The sequence below is a fragment of the Gymnoscopelus braueri genome, assembly GCF_963280865.1.
Source record: "Gymnoscopelus braueri genome assembly, chromosome: 10".
NCBI classification, from domain to species: domain Eukaryota; kingdom Metazoa; phylum Chordata; class Actinopteri; order Myctophiformes; family Myctophidae; genus Gymnoscopelus; species Gymnoscopelus braueri.
This window is the reverse complement of record NC_137611.1, coordinates 26,855,443-26,874,890: the sequence shown is the minus strand read 5'-3', so window position 1 is coordinate 26,874,890 and position 19,448 is coordinate 26,855,443. Positions and strand designations below refer to the sequence as shown.

At 40.6% G+C, this 19,448-nt stretch overlaps 2 protein-coding genes across 3 annotated transcripts in view; one reads left to right on the top strand and one right to left on the bottom strand.

Annotated features, from left to right (window-relative positions):
* Positions 1-13,437, top strand: part of LOC308094411 (phosphatase and actin regulator 1-like) — a gene marked incomplete at its 5' end in the record, with an annotated part of 40,135 nt that extends 26,698 nt beyond the window's left edge. Inside the window, 5 exons of the mRNA XM_080441056.1 lie at positions 4,383-4,438; positions 6,965-7,026; positions 8,042-8,182; positions 10,355-10,431; positions 10,823-13,437. Coding sequence (XP_080297182.1) covers positions 4,383-4,438; positions 6,965-7,026; positions 8,042-8,182; positions 10,355-10,431; positions 10,823-10,838 — 352 coding nt within the window. The 3' untranslated portion in view covers positions 10,839-13,437. The remainder of the gene's footprint in view (positions 1-4,382; positions 4,439-6,964; positions 7,027-8,041; positions 8,183-10,354; positions 10,432-10,822) is intronic.
* The window catches only part of ripk1l (receptor (TNFRSF)-interacting serine-threonine kinase 1, like), a 733,201-nt gene that overhangs the window by 598,801 nt on the left and 114,952 nt on the right, over positions 1-19,448 (bottom strand). The window lies entirely within an intron of this gene.

Genomic DNA, 19,448 nt, shown 5'->3' with positions numbered 1-19,448 from the left:
CATCAAAGTTTGTACCCCGCCCTGTCCAAAAAGACCTCCCCATCTTCAATCTGGAGGAAATTACGGAAACCGAGGTGGCAAACATCATCAAATCACTAAAAGCATCAAAAGCTAAGGATGCCTATGGGCTCGATACAAACTTTTTAAAAACAAATGCAGATGCTCTGGTGGCACCGATCACACATCTGGTAAATCTGTCCATCAGACAACGCACTGTTCCTCCTCAATGGAAAGTTGCGGTAATAACACCAATCTACAAATCTGGCGCTAAAACTGAAATATCAAATTATAGACCCATAAGCATCCTACCAGTTATATCAAAGGTGGCTGAAAAGTGGATTGTCAAATCTATCATCAAACATCTAGACAAAGGCCACACCCCACTGCATCCCATGCAGTTTGGGTTTCGGGCCTTTCACTCCACTGAATCAGCAAACTGCCTATTCATAGAAAAATTGAAATGTGATTTGAACAGAGCTCCCTGTGCAATGGCGGTGTTCCTGGACTTCAAGAAGGCGTTTGACACCGTCTGTCACCAGGTCCTCCTGTCCAAATTAACACATTTTAATTTTTCCCCAGAAGCTATACAATGGTTTAGTTCCTATCTATCCACCAGAAAACAGTGTGTAAGTGTAAACAGTGTTAAATCCCCCTACCACACCTGTTCGGTCGGTGTCCCCCAGGGCTCAATACTAGGTCCAATTCTGTTCTCACTGTACATAAATGACCTACCTGAAGTATGTAATAATCTACATGTCCAGATGTATGCAGATGATGCCGTTGTACTTGCCCATGGTAAAAGCTATGCAGAGGTGTCAATAATCTTAACCTCAGCTCTGACAAGCATTCAAGACTGGCTTATAGATTCATGTCTGCTCCTGAATGCCAAAAAGACAGTCTGCATGGCCTTCTCCAAAAGACCAGTTGTGTTGGAGTCCTCAAATGTGTTTCTGGGTGGGGAGGAACTTGAACTTGTCCCAGAGTTCAAGTACCTCGGAGTCATACTAGACTCAACCCTAACTTTTAAAAAACATGTGAAGAAAGTCACAAATACGATTAAATTCAACCTTCAAAATTTTAAACAAATTAGACCCTTCCTGACAGTTGGAGCTGCCAGATCGTATCTTCACTGTATGATCCTATCACACATTGAGTACTGTTTTACAAACTGGTCTTGCACAGGCGTGACGATCCTAAAACCCATCGAACAGCTCTACAAAAGTGCGCTCAAGGTGTTTGACAGGAAGCCTCACTCTTATCATCATTGTAACATACTCAGGAGGCTCAATTTTTTTAGCTTCGACAATTTCAAAAAGTTCAAACAGGTTGGGGTCATATACAAGACCTTACATGGTCTGTGCCCTCCCCCCCTAAGGGAATTCATTAAAAGGAAGCCTGAAAGAGGAATCAGTACCAGAGCAACCACTCGAGGAGATTGTGAAGTGCCGCACCGGCAAACAACCTTCGGTCAAAATGTCCTCTCAGTACAGGGTTGTGTAGCATGGAATGGCCTTCCTCTACATATAAGGGATTGTGCTACATTTCCATCTTTTAAATTCAATGTGAAAAGATGGTTGCTTGAAAACCAAAGCTGCAACCATTTGTGATCATATTTTAGTTTTTTTTAGGCTATGTGATGTAATGTAATTGTATTTCACCGTTTGTCTGTTTTCTGATGTTATTGTTTTTCTGTTTTTATGTTTTGTGTGAGGACTGCGGATGAAAATTAGCATCTTTGCTAAATCCGGTGTATTTACGTTCATGTGACGTTCATTAATATGCTCTGTCCTGTCTAAATAAACAAATAAAGTAAAGTAAAGTTATATTCCATTATAGTGTATTATAATTATCATAGTTGTAATACATTATAATTTATATTGTATTATAATCACAGTTATAAGGATCCATTTGGTTCATACCGAACCTCCAATGTGGTTAAATCCCTGGAGAGAATTATAACTGAGGAGCTCCGTAAGGAAACAGAGCGATCACTAGATCCGCATCAATTTGCCTATGCAAGGAACCGCGGAACTAGTGATGCGATTTCTACACTAGCTCACTGTGTATTGAAGCATATAGAGCACACAAAAACATATGCAAGACTTCTCTTTGTTGATTTTAGCTCGGCCTTCAACACAATCCATCCGGATATTCTTCTCCGTAAATTAGCTGATCTGAAGGTGAATCCGTTTTTAATTAAGTGGTATTTTTCCTTTTTATCTAATAGGCCACAACAGGTGAGATTTAACTCGGCACTCTCTGATAAGGCAGTGAGTAGTACAGGGGCCCCTCAGGGGACAGTTAGCTCGTCCCTTTTGTTTACTTTATACACAAATGATTGTGTCAGCTCACAACCCAATCAGTATGTATTTAAGTTCTCTGATGACACTGTTATCCTCAGTCTACTCACAAGTGAATGTGACATCAGTAGCCATACAACTGGAGTGGACAGGTTTGTAGGATGGTGTGATGAACACCACTTACAAATTAATGTAAGGAAAACTGAGGAGATTGTGGTGGATCCCAGGTCCATAGGAGACCACACCACGATCACCATTCATGGTCATGACATCAAACAGGTCACCTCCTATAAATATCTAGGAGTACAGATCGATTGTGAAATGAGCTGGCACACTCATGTGACAAGTGTGTTTGTGCAAAAATACACCAGCGCCTTCATTTTCTCCGTAGGCTTAGACTCTTTGGTGTATGTAGAAACATAATGCTGATCTTTTATAGAGCTAGTATAGAGTCTGTTGTCAGATATGGTATCACCAGTTGGTTCGGAAACCTGACGGTAAAGTATAAATCTGAGATCCTTAGATTAGTCAAAATGGCAGGGAAGATTATGGGTATGTACACCCCCCATTACCCCCCAGGTCATTTTTGAGCAGTCCACCATTGGGTTGGCTAAGAAGATTGTGTCTGACTCCTCATGTCCTACACACTGAGTATAGGTTACTGCCGTCAGGTAGGAGGTACGGGACCCATGCGTTCAACTACAATAGATACAAGTACTCCTTTGTCCCTATGTCAATTACACTCCTCAATGATGTCCTTGCGGTGGGCAGACGGCGGGGCAGAAGGTTTTGAGGTGTGCTAAGGTGTTGGTCTTATTGCACTATATACTGAATGAGGTGGCTATTATTATTATTTATTATTATTATGGAGGGTGATGACTAGGAAAAACGGACTGTGTGTTTATGTTTTTGTCTCTGTCCTGTACTGTATGGTATTGTGTATGCTGCTGGTCTGTGTGTCCAAGACAAATTTCTCCCTTGGGAGACAAAAATAAAGTAACCTTGAACCAAATGGTTCACCCGCACGTGCACAGGTGATTTGCATTTGTATACAGGACAGTTGGCCACTCACCTACATTACATTGTTAGACAAAAAGCAATGACCTCCACCTATGTTTACATTACAAATGAGTGTCAATGACCGGAGTCTGCTACTCATACTTGTGGATTTGAGCGGGGGTACTTTTGTGTAATGGAAACGGTCGATATTTTGATGTGGTGTGGTGTTTAAGCTGCAATGGAAAGGGGGCTTTAGTCAGTCAAACTGTGTTGGTTTTTAGCGCACAATGAATTTCACATGCCTTTTACTTGTAATTGGTATTGTTGACAATAAAGTTGAACCTTGAACCTTGAAACTGTCTGTTGATGACAGGACTAGGATGGATGGTACTATGCTAAAGAGAAGTGTCATTGCAGGAAATGACTTAAACTGGCAGAAACGCTTAGGAAGAGAAACTAGCCTAGCTTCCTCTGAAATGCATGTGATCACAAGGGCAGCTACTCTGTAGATTATTTATTACCGTTTTCAAACTATTTCTGTTTAAGCTATGTTCTCTGAGGTTTTCTGTTGGACGATGGCAATTGGCAGTGACATCACCATTGTACAGTAGGTTGATATTTACATTACATATTGTAGCAATAATTTAACCCCGGACCCATAATGGTCCATATTTACACTCTCACAAATGAATACTCCTGGTTTTACTGTGAAGGTCTCTTATAGATCCTGTTTATTGTCTCCGCCAGGCTGAAGGTGATTTTAAAGTTTTTTGGGGGGTATGAGACAGTGGACAGTTGAGAGAGTCGGTTAACACGGAGAGAGAGTAGAGGAGTGACATGCAAATGGTCCAGCCACCCGGGAATTGAACTGGGTACTTGCTGTCAGGCATTTGAGCCCAGTGGTACGCGCCCTAACAACTCGGCTATCGGGTCACCTCTATTTTTATTTTATTTATTTTTTCATCTGTTCAAAGTCTAGCCTTGCTGAATGTGCATTATCGTACAAGGCTGTGCTGACCATGGATGTGTGTCTGCTGACCATGGGGATGTGTGTGTGCTGACCATGAGTGTGTTTTTCTGCAGGCGGTTGAGTCAGAGGCCCACAGCTGAGGAGCTTGAACAGCGGAACATCCTCAAACGTGAGTTGTTTGCTTTTCGTAGCTAAAGCATCATCATTAAGCTGCCAAAGTCAATTTACACGTGACCTTAATGAATCAACCAGGTTTCTCTCCTTTTATTGTATGGCACTTGAATAAGACACTAGCCCTGTAGCAATGCCCTGATGCCATAGTTGTAACAGCCTTTTTATAACATGCTGGTTCATACAGGTAGCCCAGTAATGTCCTAGTTACATGAAATCTAGTGGCATAAGTGTAATAACCCTCTCCTTCTGGGTTCTTGGTGTAAACCCCTTAATAAAATAAATACAAATAAATAAATTACCCTTATTTACCCAGGGGAGATTGCTGAGCATGCATGCTCTTTTTCAGCAATGCCCTGCTTCATACTCACACATACATTAAAACCTCTGAATTGCCCCGCATAACCACAGTTTTATACTGTTGGTCACTGAGCAGCTCCGCTTGAGCAGTTGGGGGTTTCAGTGCCTTGCTCAAGGGCATTTCAGCGGTGTTGGGGGAGAGTTAAGTTAAGGCCACCAGATTCCCCACCCAGATTATTATTTTTTTTCTGTCAGTCCACACCACGGGACGGAACCAGGAACCTTTCGGTCACAAATGCGCTCCTCTAACCTTTGGGCCGCTGCTGCCCAAATATTTGAGGCAGGCAAACGGCAGGGCTCCCTGAAGAATCATGTCCAAGCGTCTAAACTCAATCACAATCAGTTCTGCATGGAACTCTCTTAACAGAAGATTTTTATAAGCAGTTCCTATCATCCCAGAGGCTCACTCCAGAGTGATATCCACACCTCAATACAACCACGGTTAAACAAAAGAGGGCTTAATTTTTACTTTTGCACTTAAATTAACACTGAGGATTTTACTGGGTTGTAGTGCTACAGTGTTCTGTAGCTAGCTATATATTTAGCACAGACATTAGTGCATTGTGGCTGCTGAAGGCCTTGTTATTTGGAGCGGTGTCCTGGTCTGCCTCCAGTAAGTTTTACGTTTTACTTTTAACTCTTATCTAAGCTGGAGGGTTCTTTTCCTGGTAATTGGTTTGGAATCCACCCAGCACTAGGATCCTCTTGTGAGATGTAAGCATTTTGCCTGAGAAATAACAGTTTGTGATTTTCTTTGTTGTTGGTTTGAGCATACATTTTGCTCCAAATTAGGAAGACTTTTTGCATTGAAATGTTATTGATCACAGCAAACCACAGGGAGTTTGTCTCTGTCTAGATAAGTGATGTTAAAGCTGTATTATGCAACTTTTTGGGGGTGAATACAATATTCTGTATAACTTATACAATTGGGGTGGTTATATTTGGTTTCCGTGCTCTTCTATTGAGACAACCTTTGACACGATCCTGTTTCTGGTTTGTCACAAATTTTTACCTGAAGTTCAAATTTTTATTTCTCCCTTGAGCAAGGAGGCAGGCTCTATTTGCGGGTTCAAATCCGAGGTAGAACAGGAAAGTTACATATTGCAGCTTTAACAGTCCTACAAGCAAAGGATGTTTTGAAATAATTTAAGGCTTTTAAAAAACAAGGCACAGAATCACATAACTGTGGGTCTTCCTTCCATTAAAAAGGCTTTCAGACAGTTTGTTAAATTAATTATCAGTTATCTGGCTAACTGGCTTGATTCCAACTACATGTTAACCTACATCTTAAAATATGAGTTGAAAACATTTCTTTGATCTTACTGTAGTGGGAGAATTGCTTTCCTTAATCCTTTTACATTGGCTACAGTGATATGCATATATCTCTTGAATAATGCATACAAATCAGCATATATCTTGAATAATGCATACAAATCACCAATGATGTGCTAACATGATATTTGTGTGCTAACGTTGATAATGTTGCCTATGGCAGTGGTTCTTAAACTTTTTCGTATCAAGGACCCCCAAACCGATATGTATTTGGCCACGGACCCCGATCTGAAAATGTTTTGTGCCAGAGACCTCCAGAAGAAAAGATGTATGTTGAAAGAAATGTAAAATTATTCACAATTTTCCAAACATTTTTGATATTTTTCAAACATTTAAAAAAAATCGCAGAAATACAAGCTTGCAGCGCGGCACGAAGTGATGCGCTCTGAGCTTGTAGATCTGCTATTTATGAATAGCCAACATAAAATATGGTTGGTCGTTAAAATGCTTGTCACGCTGTATCAACTAATTTTGCTGGGGACCCCCTGGAACCCCCCCCCAAGGACCCCTGGGGGTCGCCAGACCCCACTTTGAGAACCACTGGCCTATGGAGCTTGGCCTTGTGGTTCATTGTATCCACATGGCGGTGTTAGTTTAGCTGTGATTGGTCTAATTTCACGGGGATAGAGACAGACGGCTAGGCCCACTGGGTGCCACACCATGAAAATGTTATAACGTAAAGGTGCATGCATTTCATTTTAATGGATCATATTATGCAGATTAAGTTCATTCTTGTTTCAAATATTTTGATTTTTTATGAAGATTAAGTGTTTATTCTTGCTAGTATTTAATGTTTTCCTAAGCATGCTTGACAATGTCTGTTTTTCTGCAGCACGCAATGAGCAAGAGGAGCTGGAGGAGAGGAGGGAGCTTAAACGAAGATTGTCGCGAAAGGTAAAGCCCGAAATAGCTTGACGACAATATGACAATATGACGCAGTATCACAGGATCTGCACAGGTGAACCGCAGGCCAGCTCTCCGTGATTCTTTAAGGTGTTGTTTGGGTCACACATAGTGTTCACCTGGCAAAACAAACTTCATAGCAATGAGTCATCTGAGATGAGAAGTGAAATCAGCGGCAGTCCTGGTATTTCAGCTCTTACATCGCCGCAGGGGGGGCGGTCATGTCCTCTGTGCCCTTGACTGTTCAGTGGGGTTGTGGCCAGGACTTCACCACCCCATCTGAAGGTGTTGGGCATGTTCCTAACACCTTCAGTTGCATGTTAGCACTTTGCGCACACCTGAAGGCAATATCTTGCCATTGTGCCAGGAATTTGTTTGACCTTTTATTCCTCCTTAAGCTGGCAGCAAGTTCTCTGGGGATGACATTTTTTTATACTCAGTGCTGCTCTAGCTCTGAGTGCTGTGATTTTGACACCTGCAGCTCCACTGTGAGTTTTCAATCAACCCCTCCAAACGTGCGTTGACATAATTTGTCTCTGAGATTTCGGCCATTTCTGGCGACAGACGTGTGTGCTCTCCATTAATGAATTGCCATCTGGTTGTGTTTGTAGTCCTTCAGCGGGATTACAGAGGTTTGTACCTCCTAACCTGATTACAGAAATAAAACCATATAACGCAAATCACAGTGGATGTTCGCATTGGTCTTTCTGCGATGATGTTCAGCTAGTTCGAAAATCTTGGAGGTGCAAGAGCTGCCGAAACAAAGTTTGGCAAGGCAATCTGTTCTCTTCGCAATTATGTCATTTTGTTATTACCTTGCCGAACTTTGTTTCCACGAGTATGTTGCAGCTTTCACAAGTAATATTTTACAGACAACTGATGATGGTAACTAATACGTAAATTAACCGAACAGTGCCAATTTAGGTATCCCTTAGACTGCAAATGGGAATCCTTTAGTTTTTCTTGCCCATTTTCTGGTATAATGATTTTGATTGTGTTGTTTCAGCTCAGCCAGAGGCCCACAGTAGAGGAGCTGAGACAGGCCAAGATCCTCATCCGATTCAGTGACTACGTGGACGTGTCTGAATCTGAGGATTACGATAGACGGGCAGATAAACCGTGGACCCGGCTCACCGCAGCTGACAAGGCCAGTACCACCAGTGGGACCCCAGAATAGCCTATATTCACTTCATCATTTTGACTAGTGTATCGTCGCTGTCGAGCAGAAACCTTGTATCTCCATATTTCAACTCTATATGGGTTTTTTTCCGCAAATGAATGACCTGCTTCGTCATATAAGGGTGTCGCACAAAAGTAGTAAAAACAGAAGATCAACAGTGTTGTGAGCTTGTAGATCAGCTAATTTCACTATTTTAAAAGGTTTTTAAAATGATAAAAAAAATGTTTTCAACATTCAAGGTTTCCATCCGACAACAATGATATAAAGTAGATGCCTGTGCTGTCAGAGCCCTCACAGCCCCTTGTTGCTGGGACACAAACATCAGTGTACTATGAGTTTCTAACCATGCAGTGAATTCCTTGGGGTATAGCATACTGTCAAGATTATTCTTTCCTCGTTGTTAATTGGTTCTTTACGTTGAATTATCCATCCCTACCCCCGCTGTAGCTGATACCAAAATAGCAGCAATGTTCATAGTACAGAATCAAGACATTCATAATGCAGAAGAATGGTGGTTGGGGGATTAGTTACCCATTTATGGTATTTCCTCCTCAACCATGTCATGTGTAAAGACCCCCCCCCCCCCCCCCTCCTCCTCCCCATTCCCCCAAGCGGGTTATGTTGCTCACAATCCAATGGTCCATGCTTCTGACTTTTAATGAGCTCAAATGCAGTCTCTGCTGTACGCACGTGACATGCAGACCAGAACATCACACCTGGGGACATTTACCTCATGTAAAAACATGGAGAATCAGCAATGGCTTACGCAACAGTCCTTTCGCCCCCTTTATATAAGGCAGTAATTGGACAGACAGTGCCCCAGGACCCTCTCCAGCCTCAGTACAGCTCTGCTGACGTTGGCTCTGTTCCTACACCGTCAAATTTGCCTGTATCATCTAAGGCTGGCTGGTGTCCGGGTATCGGTCGTTCTCTGCTGAGGCAAGGGCCTGGCTTTGTGACCACTGACCAGGCCCTGGGATGTCCCCTTGAGTCATACTGATTACAAATTGAATTGACACAACCGGATAGATGCGGTTGCACATGACATCATACAGACTTCAGGCTATTAAGAGACCTGGGCCACTGATTTCATAATGGGACGTTTGACTCTGTCTCCAAGGCATGAAATCAATCAATAACACGATAGTAATCAGATCTGCACCAAGGTCACTTCTAATCATCATCTGGGTGTGATGATTAGAAATGAGTAGTGCTTTCCCCCCCCTTTTCGTTAAAAAAAAAGGAAAAACATTTTATTGTTTTTGCCTCTGGGGACACCTCCTCCTTTTTGTGTTAAACAGGAACTCGGATTTGTCTCCTCCCCTTTTTTTTTGTCTACGTCCTCCCGGATGCTTCTGGGTTTATTCCTACTAACAACAACATTACATGTTTAAGGCAGTAGTGCTGATAGATTCTGCTGTTAGTAGAATCTGTCTTGAGAGATTACCCTGAATATAACAATGAAATAAAACTGTATTTTGAGCCTTGATGGCTTCTTGGAATCTGTCAAAATACTTATTTCGCATCCCAAGTTCTGCCATCCTTTTCATGTCACTCAAGAACGTAGGTATGTTTTTCATTTTCCCCAAAAATTATTGAAAAAACTCAGCCCCCACACATATTGGAAGTACAATATCAGTCACCAGAACCAAGGACGGGTGTTTTTGATCTATCATGATTAAAATGGGAGTTTGAAGTTACAATGGGTTTGTATAGGAAGGGGGCGTGTCTGATAAAATGAATATCAAATGAAAAATAATAAAATTAAACTCTAAATACTGAATCAAGCAACTTAAACTGTCAGGGGTGCTCACAAAAACCTGAGTAGACATTAAAATTACCCCAAACATGTTGAAAGTGAAATATCCCTTTAATGGTAAACGGTTAGATCGGTGGGCCGCAAACACTTTGGAGATTTTCAAGTGGGCCCTGATCCAGAAAAGGTTGGGAAACGCTGCTCTACACTTATATTTGAAATAAAAATGCAAAAAAAATGTAATCAAAACTTTGGAGGGAGGAAATAAAGTCTGGAGCACAATCACACATGGCATTTAGAGAAGTGTAAATGACTCATAAAGAGGACTGTGAGGAGCTAACGCTTTGTAATCCATCTCAATGTTCCGTTCCGTTTCTCTGCAGGCCGCTATACGGAAGGAACTCAATGATTTCAAGAGCAACGAGATGGAAGTGCACGAATCAAGCCGCCATTTAACCAGGTAATTCTCACTGACGTGCAGGGAAGCCAAAGAAAGGAAAAATCTCGTCCTCATATAATTGTTCCTCACTAGAGCTCATTATAAAATGTGTCTACTTTCTCTGCGTCTCAGAGCTGGGCTGTGATCATTCAAAAACCTTCCTGGCTAAAAATGGCTGTATGAAAATGCAGGTTTAATATTGCATGCAGCAATGATGGCCAGGAATTTAGATACAGGATGTAGATCTACTATTTTGCCAAATGTTTGCCTATTTTCGCTGAATGTTTGCCACTTAGGCCAGAATAGGGTTCACGTGGTTGACATACAGCAGGCTTACTGTAAATGACAACGCTATCCACTAGATCTCTCCGAGATGAAGTACATGATGTCTTTCCCCTTGTTTCTCCTGAAGGTTTCACAGACCGTAGTCGACCACCACTGTCTCTAGCAACGCCAGACTGGCACTCCTCCACTGAGAACATTTGAGTGCCGGCAGGCAAATTGGTGCCCGTTTCTACAATAAGGCCATGTCTTCTGAAAATGCCTTTTTTCAAGACCCACGCAGCTGAGTCGGTACTACGCCCAAGATACAGACGCCCTCTCTACTTCACACAGTAGCAGCACATGACAGCTCGGACTGACTCCCACCAGGCCCTCTGTGGAGTCCATAAGACCGCCCCACGAACCCCACGCTGTGCTCCCAGGCAGGATGCTCCGTACCCTACAGATAGGGACAGCGGAGAAGGCTTGGGGTTTTGAATTTGGCATTCTCTGGTGTGTCATGGGCTACCAATGCCCCTCTTCCATATCCGTTCCTCAGTGACGCCCGTGGACTTGATTTCAACTCCTGCTCTCAGTGGACACTTAACTGCTGTTTGAAGCCCTCCCTTTACACTTGTCATTGGAGGTCCTCCTACACCATGGGCCCTATGGATTGAATATGGACGTCTCAGCGGGTGGGTGCGGGATTGGCTTTGATTAACTCACTGTCAGCTAGAGATGCAGCTTTGCTGGTCTCATTGTGGACATTTTAGAAATGGCTTACAGGGATACGTGAAAGGGAGGGATCCAACACTAGAATCATGTGCAATATTTTCTCTCTGCTCTTCTTAGATCACAGTGCCCCCTGGAGGTCCCTCTGTATCATGACAACGTAGTCCTAAACTAGTCACTCTTTCTTGCTTATTGTGCAATTCCCCACTGTACCGACCAATGTTGATCTAATTGCTAACTGTGAATTTGGGAGTTTGGGCAATGTCTGCGCTCTCTCCAAAAATGTACATTTTGTTTATACCAAGGTAGACAAGTTGACATTTAAAGAAAACTCACGCTTGAATATGTTCCATTTCATGTCAGGATTTAGACATTTAAAAAAATGCAACAAGATTTATTCTGCATACAATGTGTGCAACAATGTACTGCATTCTTTTTATTTTAATGTGTCAGTTTTGTTTGTTTTTTAATAGTGGGACTTTGATTTTAAATAGTTAACTTATGTCTTCAGGGGAAGTCACAGCTCTGTGTGACTTAAATATAAAATGAATAGAAGATCTTAGAACCAAGAGCTGGGCTCATCATATTGATATTCACATGGTTCTTTTTTGTCTTGTTTTGCAGCTCTATACATAATGACTTTTTTTTCTCAACGTGTACATTGTATTTGCATACTGTACATTTTTCAACCATACTTGTTTTGATTTTTTGGAGCTTTTGAATAAGCAATACTACTCCTGTTGGTAGAGAAAAAAGATGCAGGTACAAGCGCAAGCCCCGTTTTATTTTTTACTCTGCTTGTACACTATTCTATTCCTCACTTCAGGGTTTTTAATTTTCTTTTATATTTCATAAATTATTAAGAACAATGATGGAGTCGGTAGGAGAGTTTCTTGATTGATCCACCTTAGATTTGTCGTCTCACTATATTCTGCCGAAGGGCATTCAGGCTGACAGACCAACTCTGTATGAGAAACACAATCATGCATTCTCACTCCTGTTGGAAGTCGGTTACAGGTTTTGGTGGATTCATGGAGACGTGAGCCTTTTTTATTTAATCCCTGGAAGGATTTGCACTGTTGCTTTGTTAGTCTTTTAAATGGCCACTGTTTTTATGTCAGGACTTGTATGCATCCAGTAGTGTACACAGTAATATCCTCTGTTAATTTAACTCCTGGGTTCATTTGGTTACATTTGTATACTAAAGTGTTAAATTAACACTGAGGATTTAACAGTGTAAGAGCTTATCTTTTGTCTTGACATTACTGCTCATGTACCTTGATCACTTATTCTAGACCAATACCCTTGCTTGTAGGCTTTATACAGATCCAAATGATTTAAAATGATTTAACACCATATTCATTTATTTTCTTGTCATTAGAAAATTACAAAAAGGGGAGGTTCTGTTTGTCTTGCCTCTGACTGCAAGGAACAATGTATCCTCCCCACAATTTGAAGGACTCCAGCAGCATAGGCTAGCTACAGTAGATGACCCAGTATACACTGAGAACTGGGACACAAAAGGGTTATGCACTTATGGTTTATATATGAACAAACCGGGGTTTTGATAAAGACTTTGGAGCAGAATTGGTTTCACAGCTTGTTCTCATAATGAACAAACAGGGGTTTTGATAAGACTTGGAGCAGAATTGGTTTCACAGATTGTTCTCATTCACCATGTCCCAGTTTTTGCTAGTTCTCAGGTCCACAGGGTCATCTAATCGTAGTCATTGAAAGATGAGGCTGTTTTTTGTGCTAGAACCAGCTCCCTTATGATTCCAGCATCATGTCATTTTGGGGAATTTGACACTGTTAATTCCAGTGCAGTTGAACATAGCATACATGCAATTATCTAATCACAGCCCTGCAGCAACATTTTAAATGTGTTCACATCTGTTGTTTGAGCCAGTGAGCCAAGCATGAGGTTATAATTTTGCTGGAATCAAGGAAAATGAATTTCACCAATGACCTGTTTCCTTTGTTAATTGAGGGGTTGAATGAATTTTAAAGTGATGGGGGGTTTTAGAATACCATGTAAACGATGCAACATGTCTATTAAATTCCATTTCTGAATGCATCTGTATTGTGTTATAATAAAATCCCAAAAGTGAGAAAAGATGGCACCTGATCAAAACATAAGTGTATATCTGTTATACTTTATTGTGCTAAAACAAAACGACTAATGTCAGCCTCAGAACATGGGATATTTGTATTTTCACCAGGAATTATTTCAGATTCAAAGTATCAATATGAATCAATATTCGCAAATCTCGTATACACTTTTGGTAACACTCATTCGAATATCAAGCTGTTGAAGTGATATCCTCTTTTTATGGTACTCTACCACGGTAGAATTAATTGAATTTGTCTCTGAATAATAGCTTTAACTTTGTTTTCTGTCAAAAGTGACTCCAACTTGTTGGACCTGACTAAATTTTATGAGATGATCACATCCTTCAAACCTCTGTTTACCGCACACCAACTGGCTGTAATGCTACTTTACATGCTAGAAGTAGTGATCACCTGCTACAACACATCAAAGCCCGATTTATAATTTTTTGTGTGACCAAGCATAAATTGAGCATAAAGTCACACTGACTTCAATATCTGAGACCTTCCTGGAATGGCTCCTCCTCTGCTGACTATAGAAAATGGAATGATGGATGGTTGTAGTGCTATTGGATTAGTTATACTATCCTGTGTACCAAAGGAGATGAGTTCCATGAGAAAATGAAAAATGAACCACAGGCCTTTTGTGATGGGTTTCAATCACTGTTCTGTAGAGATTAGAAACATTATCAGGAATCATTGGCACATCCCGTATGCTGAACCTTGTGCAGTTGTGCTCCAAGGCAGAGGTGGGTAACCGTATCTTTGATCTACCGGTAGATCAGGATGGGCCTGTAAGTAGATCAAGGGGCACTTTGAAAATCCCAGTCAAAGACATCCATTCTTTGATAACACTTTTATATGCAGATGAATTGTATTCATGTCAAATTATTTGACTTATTCTGTGCATTATTCTGATAAGTAGCCTATAAGGCTTCAAAGAGGTGGTTATTTCCACTGCTGACTTGGCTGATGATGGTGCAGTACATCTCTCCAGCTTAGATCGCACGCCCGAAAAGATTGCCCACCACCCTGGCTGGCTACAAGGGATCATGATGGTCTCATTTCCTATATACATCCTCCTTCCTACTTACAGTATAATCCTTTCAAAAAACAAATCATTCCCACTGGCTTACATCATTGAAAGGTAACTTTAGATGTGGAAACTGCCCAATGTACTGTAGCCTAACACATAGGACCTACAGAATTATTACAGAAACATTACAGAACATGTTTCATTTACGTGTTTACCGGTCTCTGTGGAAAATCTTAGATATGACAAACCAAAATACTTAAATTATAAATTTCAGGACATAAAACTGCCATCAGAACAGGAAATCTTTAGTCATTGGCAAAGCTTTACACAGAAGCCAATGGCCCATCTTCATCTCAATGTTTGACAGGCCTAGGAAAAAGTTACTCATCAAGGTGACTGGTGACATTACAAAACATCTAGGAGATCCTAATAGAGATGTTTTTGATAGATAGGAAAATGTTCCCCAATGTCCTCAAGACATTAGCATCTTTCCGCAGGTCGTCAAGTTATTGGCTAGGAATGCGTCAAAAACAAAATAAATCTCCATGAATTGAATGCTTCATGGGGTGTGTAATTGATAGAAAATAAGTATTTATTTTGGTGAACTACTCCTTTAATGATGTTTGTAGTGGTGATTTGTCCTCAAAACAATAAAACTCCAAAAGGCCACTGAGGCACCAGGTAGTGAATCTTACGCAGTCAGGGTTTGAAAAGAGTCCAATGTCCAGACAGAATGAACAGGTTTGCTGTGTTTTATTCCATTTAGTCTTTTACAGGAAAATCAGCATGTTACGTTCTGCTTCTGATCTGACCCTGAGGCTGGTAAAAAACTTGTGCAACCTCCCGGTGCCAAACTGAATCTGAAACTGCCTGTCTGATGACTGTTAAATAAATTCACCCTGTGCACCCCAATTGCCCAATACCTTCAGCATTTAACTGGAACACAAAATGTAATGAAACTAGAAAATGTGCTCCTCGGAGCACAGGTCTCCGCCAGTACTGTTCACGTGTCACTTGACCAATGTTAGCTTGGCTGATGGAAGCTCACTTCAAAAAATATTAGATATTTTTTGATATTCAAAAAATATTAGATATTTTTTTAAGTGACACACCTATTTATAGGTTTCTATGTCATCATGCGTCTCGCTAGCCAATCAGAGCATTGGTGACAACAATATTGTCACGTGTCACGCGAAGCTTGACCAATGTTAGCTTGGCTGAGACGGGGGGACACACGGAAGGACAAGAACGAAAACATACTCTCCACCTCTGGCGGAGACAATAATAATGCATACAGTTGTAATCAAACAAATTCTACAAAACAAATCAAATAAATAAAGACAATAAATGTGACAATACAAACAAAACAATATTTTTTCTATATGTTATTTTATGGTTTACAATTGTACTGATGGACTTTTTTCCATCTTGTTATTTTGTGTGATGATGATGTCTGTTTTTTGTACTGTCAACTTTTGGTGTTTTTTTCACGCACTTTTTGGTAATATGGTGTATTGCACCTTTCATTGGGTGTCGTTTGTTGTACACCTGTATGCGATTCGATTTTCTCAGATAAAAATGATCTGCTGTCTCACATAGCCCATGCTCTGAGGAAGGCCTTTGACAGAAACATCTTGGCATGTATTTTTTAGCACAATAAAGTTTGAAAATACGCACATGATGCTTGTCCTTTTTTTTTATTGAGTTCTCATTTTGGGGATTGTATTAGTATTTCTTTAGGCAGAGCACTTGCAGGATTATTGGAAACACTTGATTTCTCTCCTTTTTGTGAATGATAACTTTTAGGTCAAACTTGAGAGCAAATCCTGCCTGTGTGTGTGTGTGTGTGTGTGTGTGTGTGTGTGTGTGTGTGTGTGTGTGTGTGTGTGTGTGTGTGTGTGTGTGTGTGTGTGTGTGTGTGTGTGTGTGTGTGTGTGTGTGTGTGTGTGTATACTGTACAGTATATATATATACAATTCATACATAAATTTGACCTGGACTCCTCAATCGAAGTTGTGCAATCTCCTGGGTTGTGTGCACCTGTTCTGCTGGCATTTGGTTCTGTATTGAGAGGAAGGGTGGGGAGGGATTTGTAAACTCTGTAAACAGACAGTGTGAGCCAAGGAGAACTTAAAAGTAGTAGGTCTATGTTGTTATGATCCAAGTAACAGTTTATGAGTCTGCGTTAATATTGAATATGAATCAAGCAACTTAACAACTGTCTGGGATGCTCACAAAAGCCAGAGTAGATGTTAAAATGACCCCAAACATGTTTGAAAGTGCAATATCCCTTAAACTACTTTCACTTTCAAAATGTTTTTAAAATAGCAGATCTACAAGCTCATGTGTATGTGGCCATGTTTTACATTTGACATATGAAACTAAATAGCTAAGCCATATTCTGAACCTTTTCATTAGTTATCCCTTTGATTCTAAGATATAACTAATGATCTACTATTCATTGTCAAGCATAACTATGCATTATGCTGGGCAATAGAGAGTACCAAGGAGGATATATTGGAGGTCTGAATGGAATGGAAAATGGGCGTGGGACAGTTGGACCCGGTGGGGAGGAACAAGTGGACATGTTGGACAGAGGAGGAAAGTTTCTTTTGGACTAAGACCAACCAAGTGAATAGAGGTAAAAGGTAGCGCTACAATAAAAAGTACATGATCATTAAAAAAAACATTACAGGAAAAATCCCAATGCATTGATGTTTTAGTTCAAACTAAAAGACAATTTACATTATGAAACACATAACCCTCACCTCCCTATTTTGGCCATGTCAATAGGCGAAGCTTTTTACAGCATCTTAATGATTCCGATTAAGATGCTAAAGAAGACAATATAAACTTATGCAAATAATTTGTGTAACTTTCTATGCACACACCTTTATTTATGAAATTTACATAGAATTTAGGCTTATAGATAGTTGGAAATATTTAGGAAATTATAACTCAAACGAGATACAAATGTAGCAAGAATGGCATTACCCAGTTCTCAGCCCAAGAGAAAAATGCTTGATAACAGCGATAAAATAATGAACATCTGGTGTCTTTCCCATGTGTGAGGCAGCTGTTCTTAGCTGCGAAAATGTTATGTAATCTTCTATGGAAACAAGTGTGAAAATTCCCACTCTTTTCCGATCTGATCTTAAAAATATACTGTAGATTATAGAATCACAAGAATATTTGTAACCTTTTCTGTCTGGGTGTTATTTAATAAACAGGACTTGTTGTGTATTGTCTGGGTGATGTAAAATTAGGTGAACTATACCAATGGTGGATCTGAGAAAAATGTTCTCTTCCTGGTGGGTGGGAATCTGGGATTATTACAAGCATCCACTAAAGTGACGTCACCTTGGGATGCAAATGAAACAGCCTGTTTCAGTATTTAATATTCACAGAAATACCCAGAAATAAAAAATAAACGCCTGAGTGTTTAGAGAACCCCCAAAATACCAAAAACTAAGAACAAGTAAAATGTCATGATAGGCCCTTTAATCACTTAAACCCTCTAGACTTAGTAAACTGGACCAGAGTTGTCTGTTGTAAACTGTACATACATTCAGAGAACCACTGCATACTGTATATTTAGTGCCAGAATCTAATTAGATTATCTACGCTTTTTTAACTACATTTTTTTGGCTTTTTGTGTGTTTTACTCTTTCCTGTACCTCATGTGTTCCTTACTGTTATTGTTGCCATGACACCTGAACTTCCCTCCCAGCGACCACGGTTTATTTTATATTACGTGGCTTAGCACTTCAGAAACAAAGTTGTATCTGCAACTGATATGCTATTAAATATCAATATCAGAATCTGTGCCAGTTATTTTATCAAGGCACAACAAACAAATGATTGAATCACTGAGCCTGTATGCATTCTTGTATTGCTCTAGTATAACTCTGTGGATAAGGTCAGCTAAATGCCTGAAGTATAAATGTAAGAATTAATGTGTTGTTTTTCACAATGATCCAGAAGGAGCGAGTGATGCCACTGCCGGAAAAACGCACTCGCTGTCCCTCCAATGATCATATAAATGTTTACCTGCTTCAGTTAGATAAGAAGTACCAGCTCGTGTTAGTTCAGCGTGGATCTCTCTGGTTGGTGAAGCTACTTTAAAAATGGGGCGTACCCATTTATTAACTGGATATAAATAATAGTCACAACTAGGGCCACTACCACCTTGACTGCAGCCAGACACTCTTGGGTATTTTTGGGAAACTGAAAGAAGCCAGTCCACTTTACAGGTAAGACACTGTTGGACATACAAAAAAAAGAAGAAAGTAAATTTGAATGTCATTGAGAATACTACTGAATTTGATTGTCTTTGAATAAGGCTATGTTTTAAATTGAATCAACATGTCACACACGCACGCACGCACGCACGCACACACACACACACACACACACACACACACACACACACACACACACACACACACACACACACACACACACACACACACACACACACACACACACACACTCATATATTCTACTACAGAATACTTGAATGTATAACTGTATCCGCACATTATGTACATATGATCAACATGAAAGCCACCAAAAGGACTTGTTTTTGAGGATTGCAGGGATTTAGATGTATTTAGCTTCTCTCTCTCTCTCTCTCTCTCTCTCTCTCTCTCACCTCTCAGAGTTCATTGTGACTGAGTCATGGCATTCTCCCCATCTCTCATGCTGGGTCTGCTGTTCCTCTGTGGCCTGACTGCTGTCCACGGGGGTACTGTCACCATCACCAACATGTATGCCAGAAATTTGAGTGGAGACCCTTTTGGGAATCCACCTGATCCCTATGTCAAGATCTGGTGGGGCGGTACCTTTGGTGGTCAGACCGATTTCATCAAAGACAACAAGAATCCGTCCTGGAGTATAT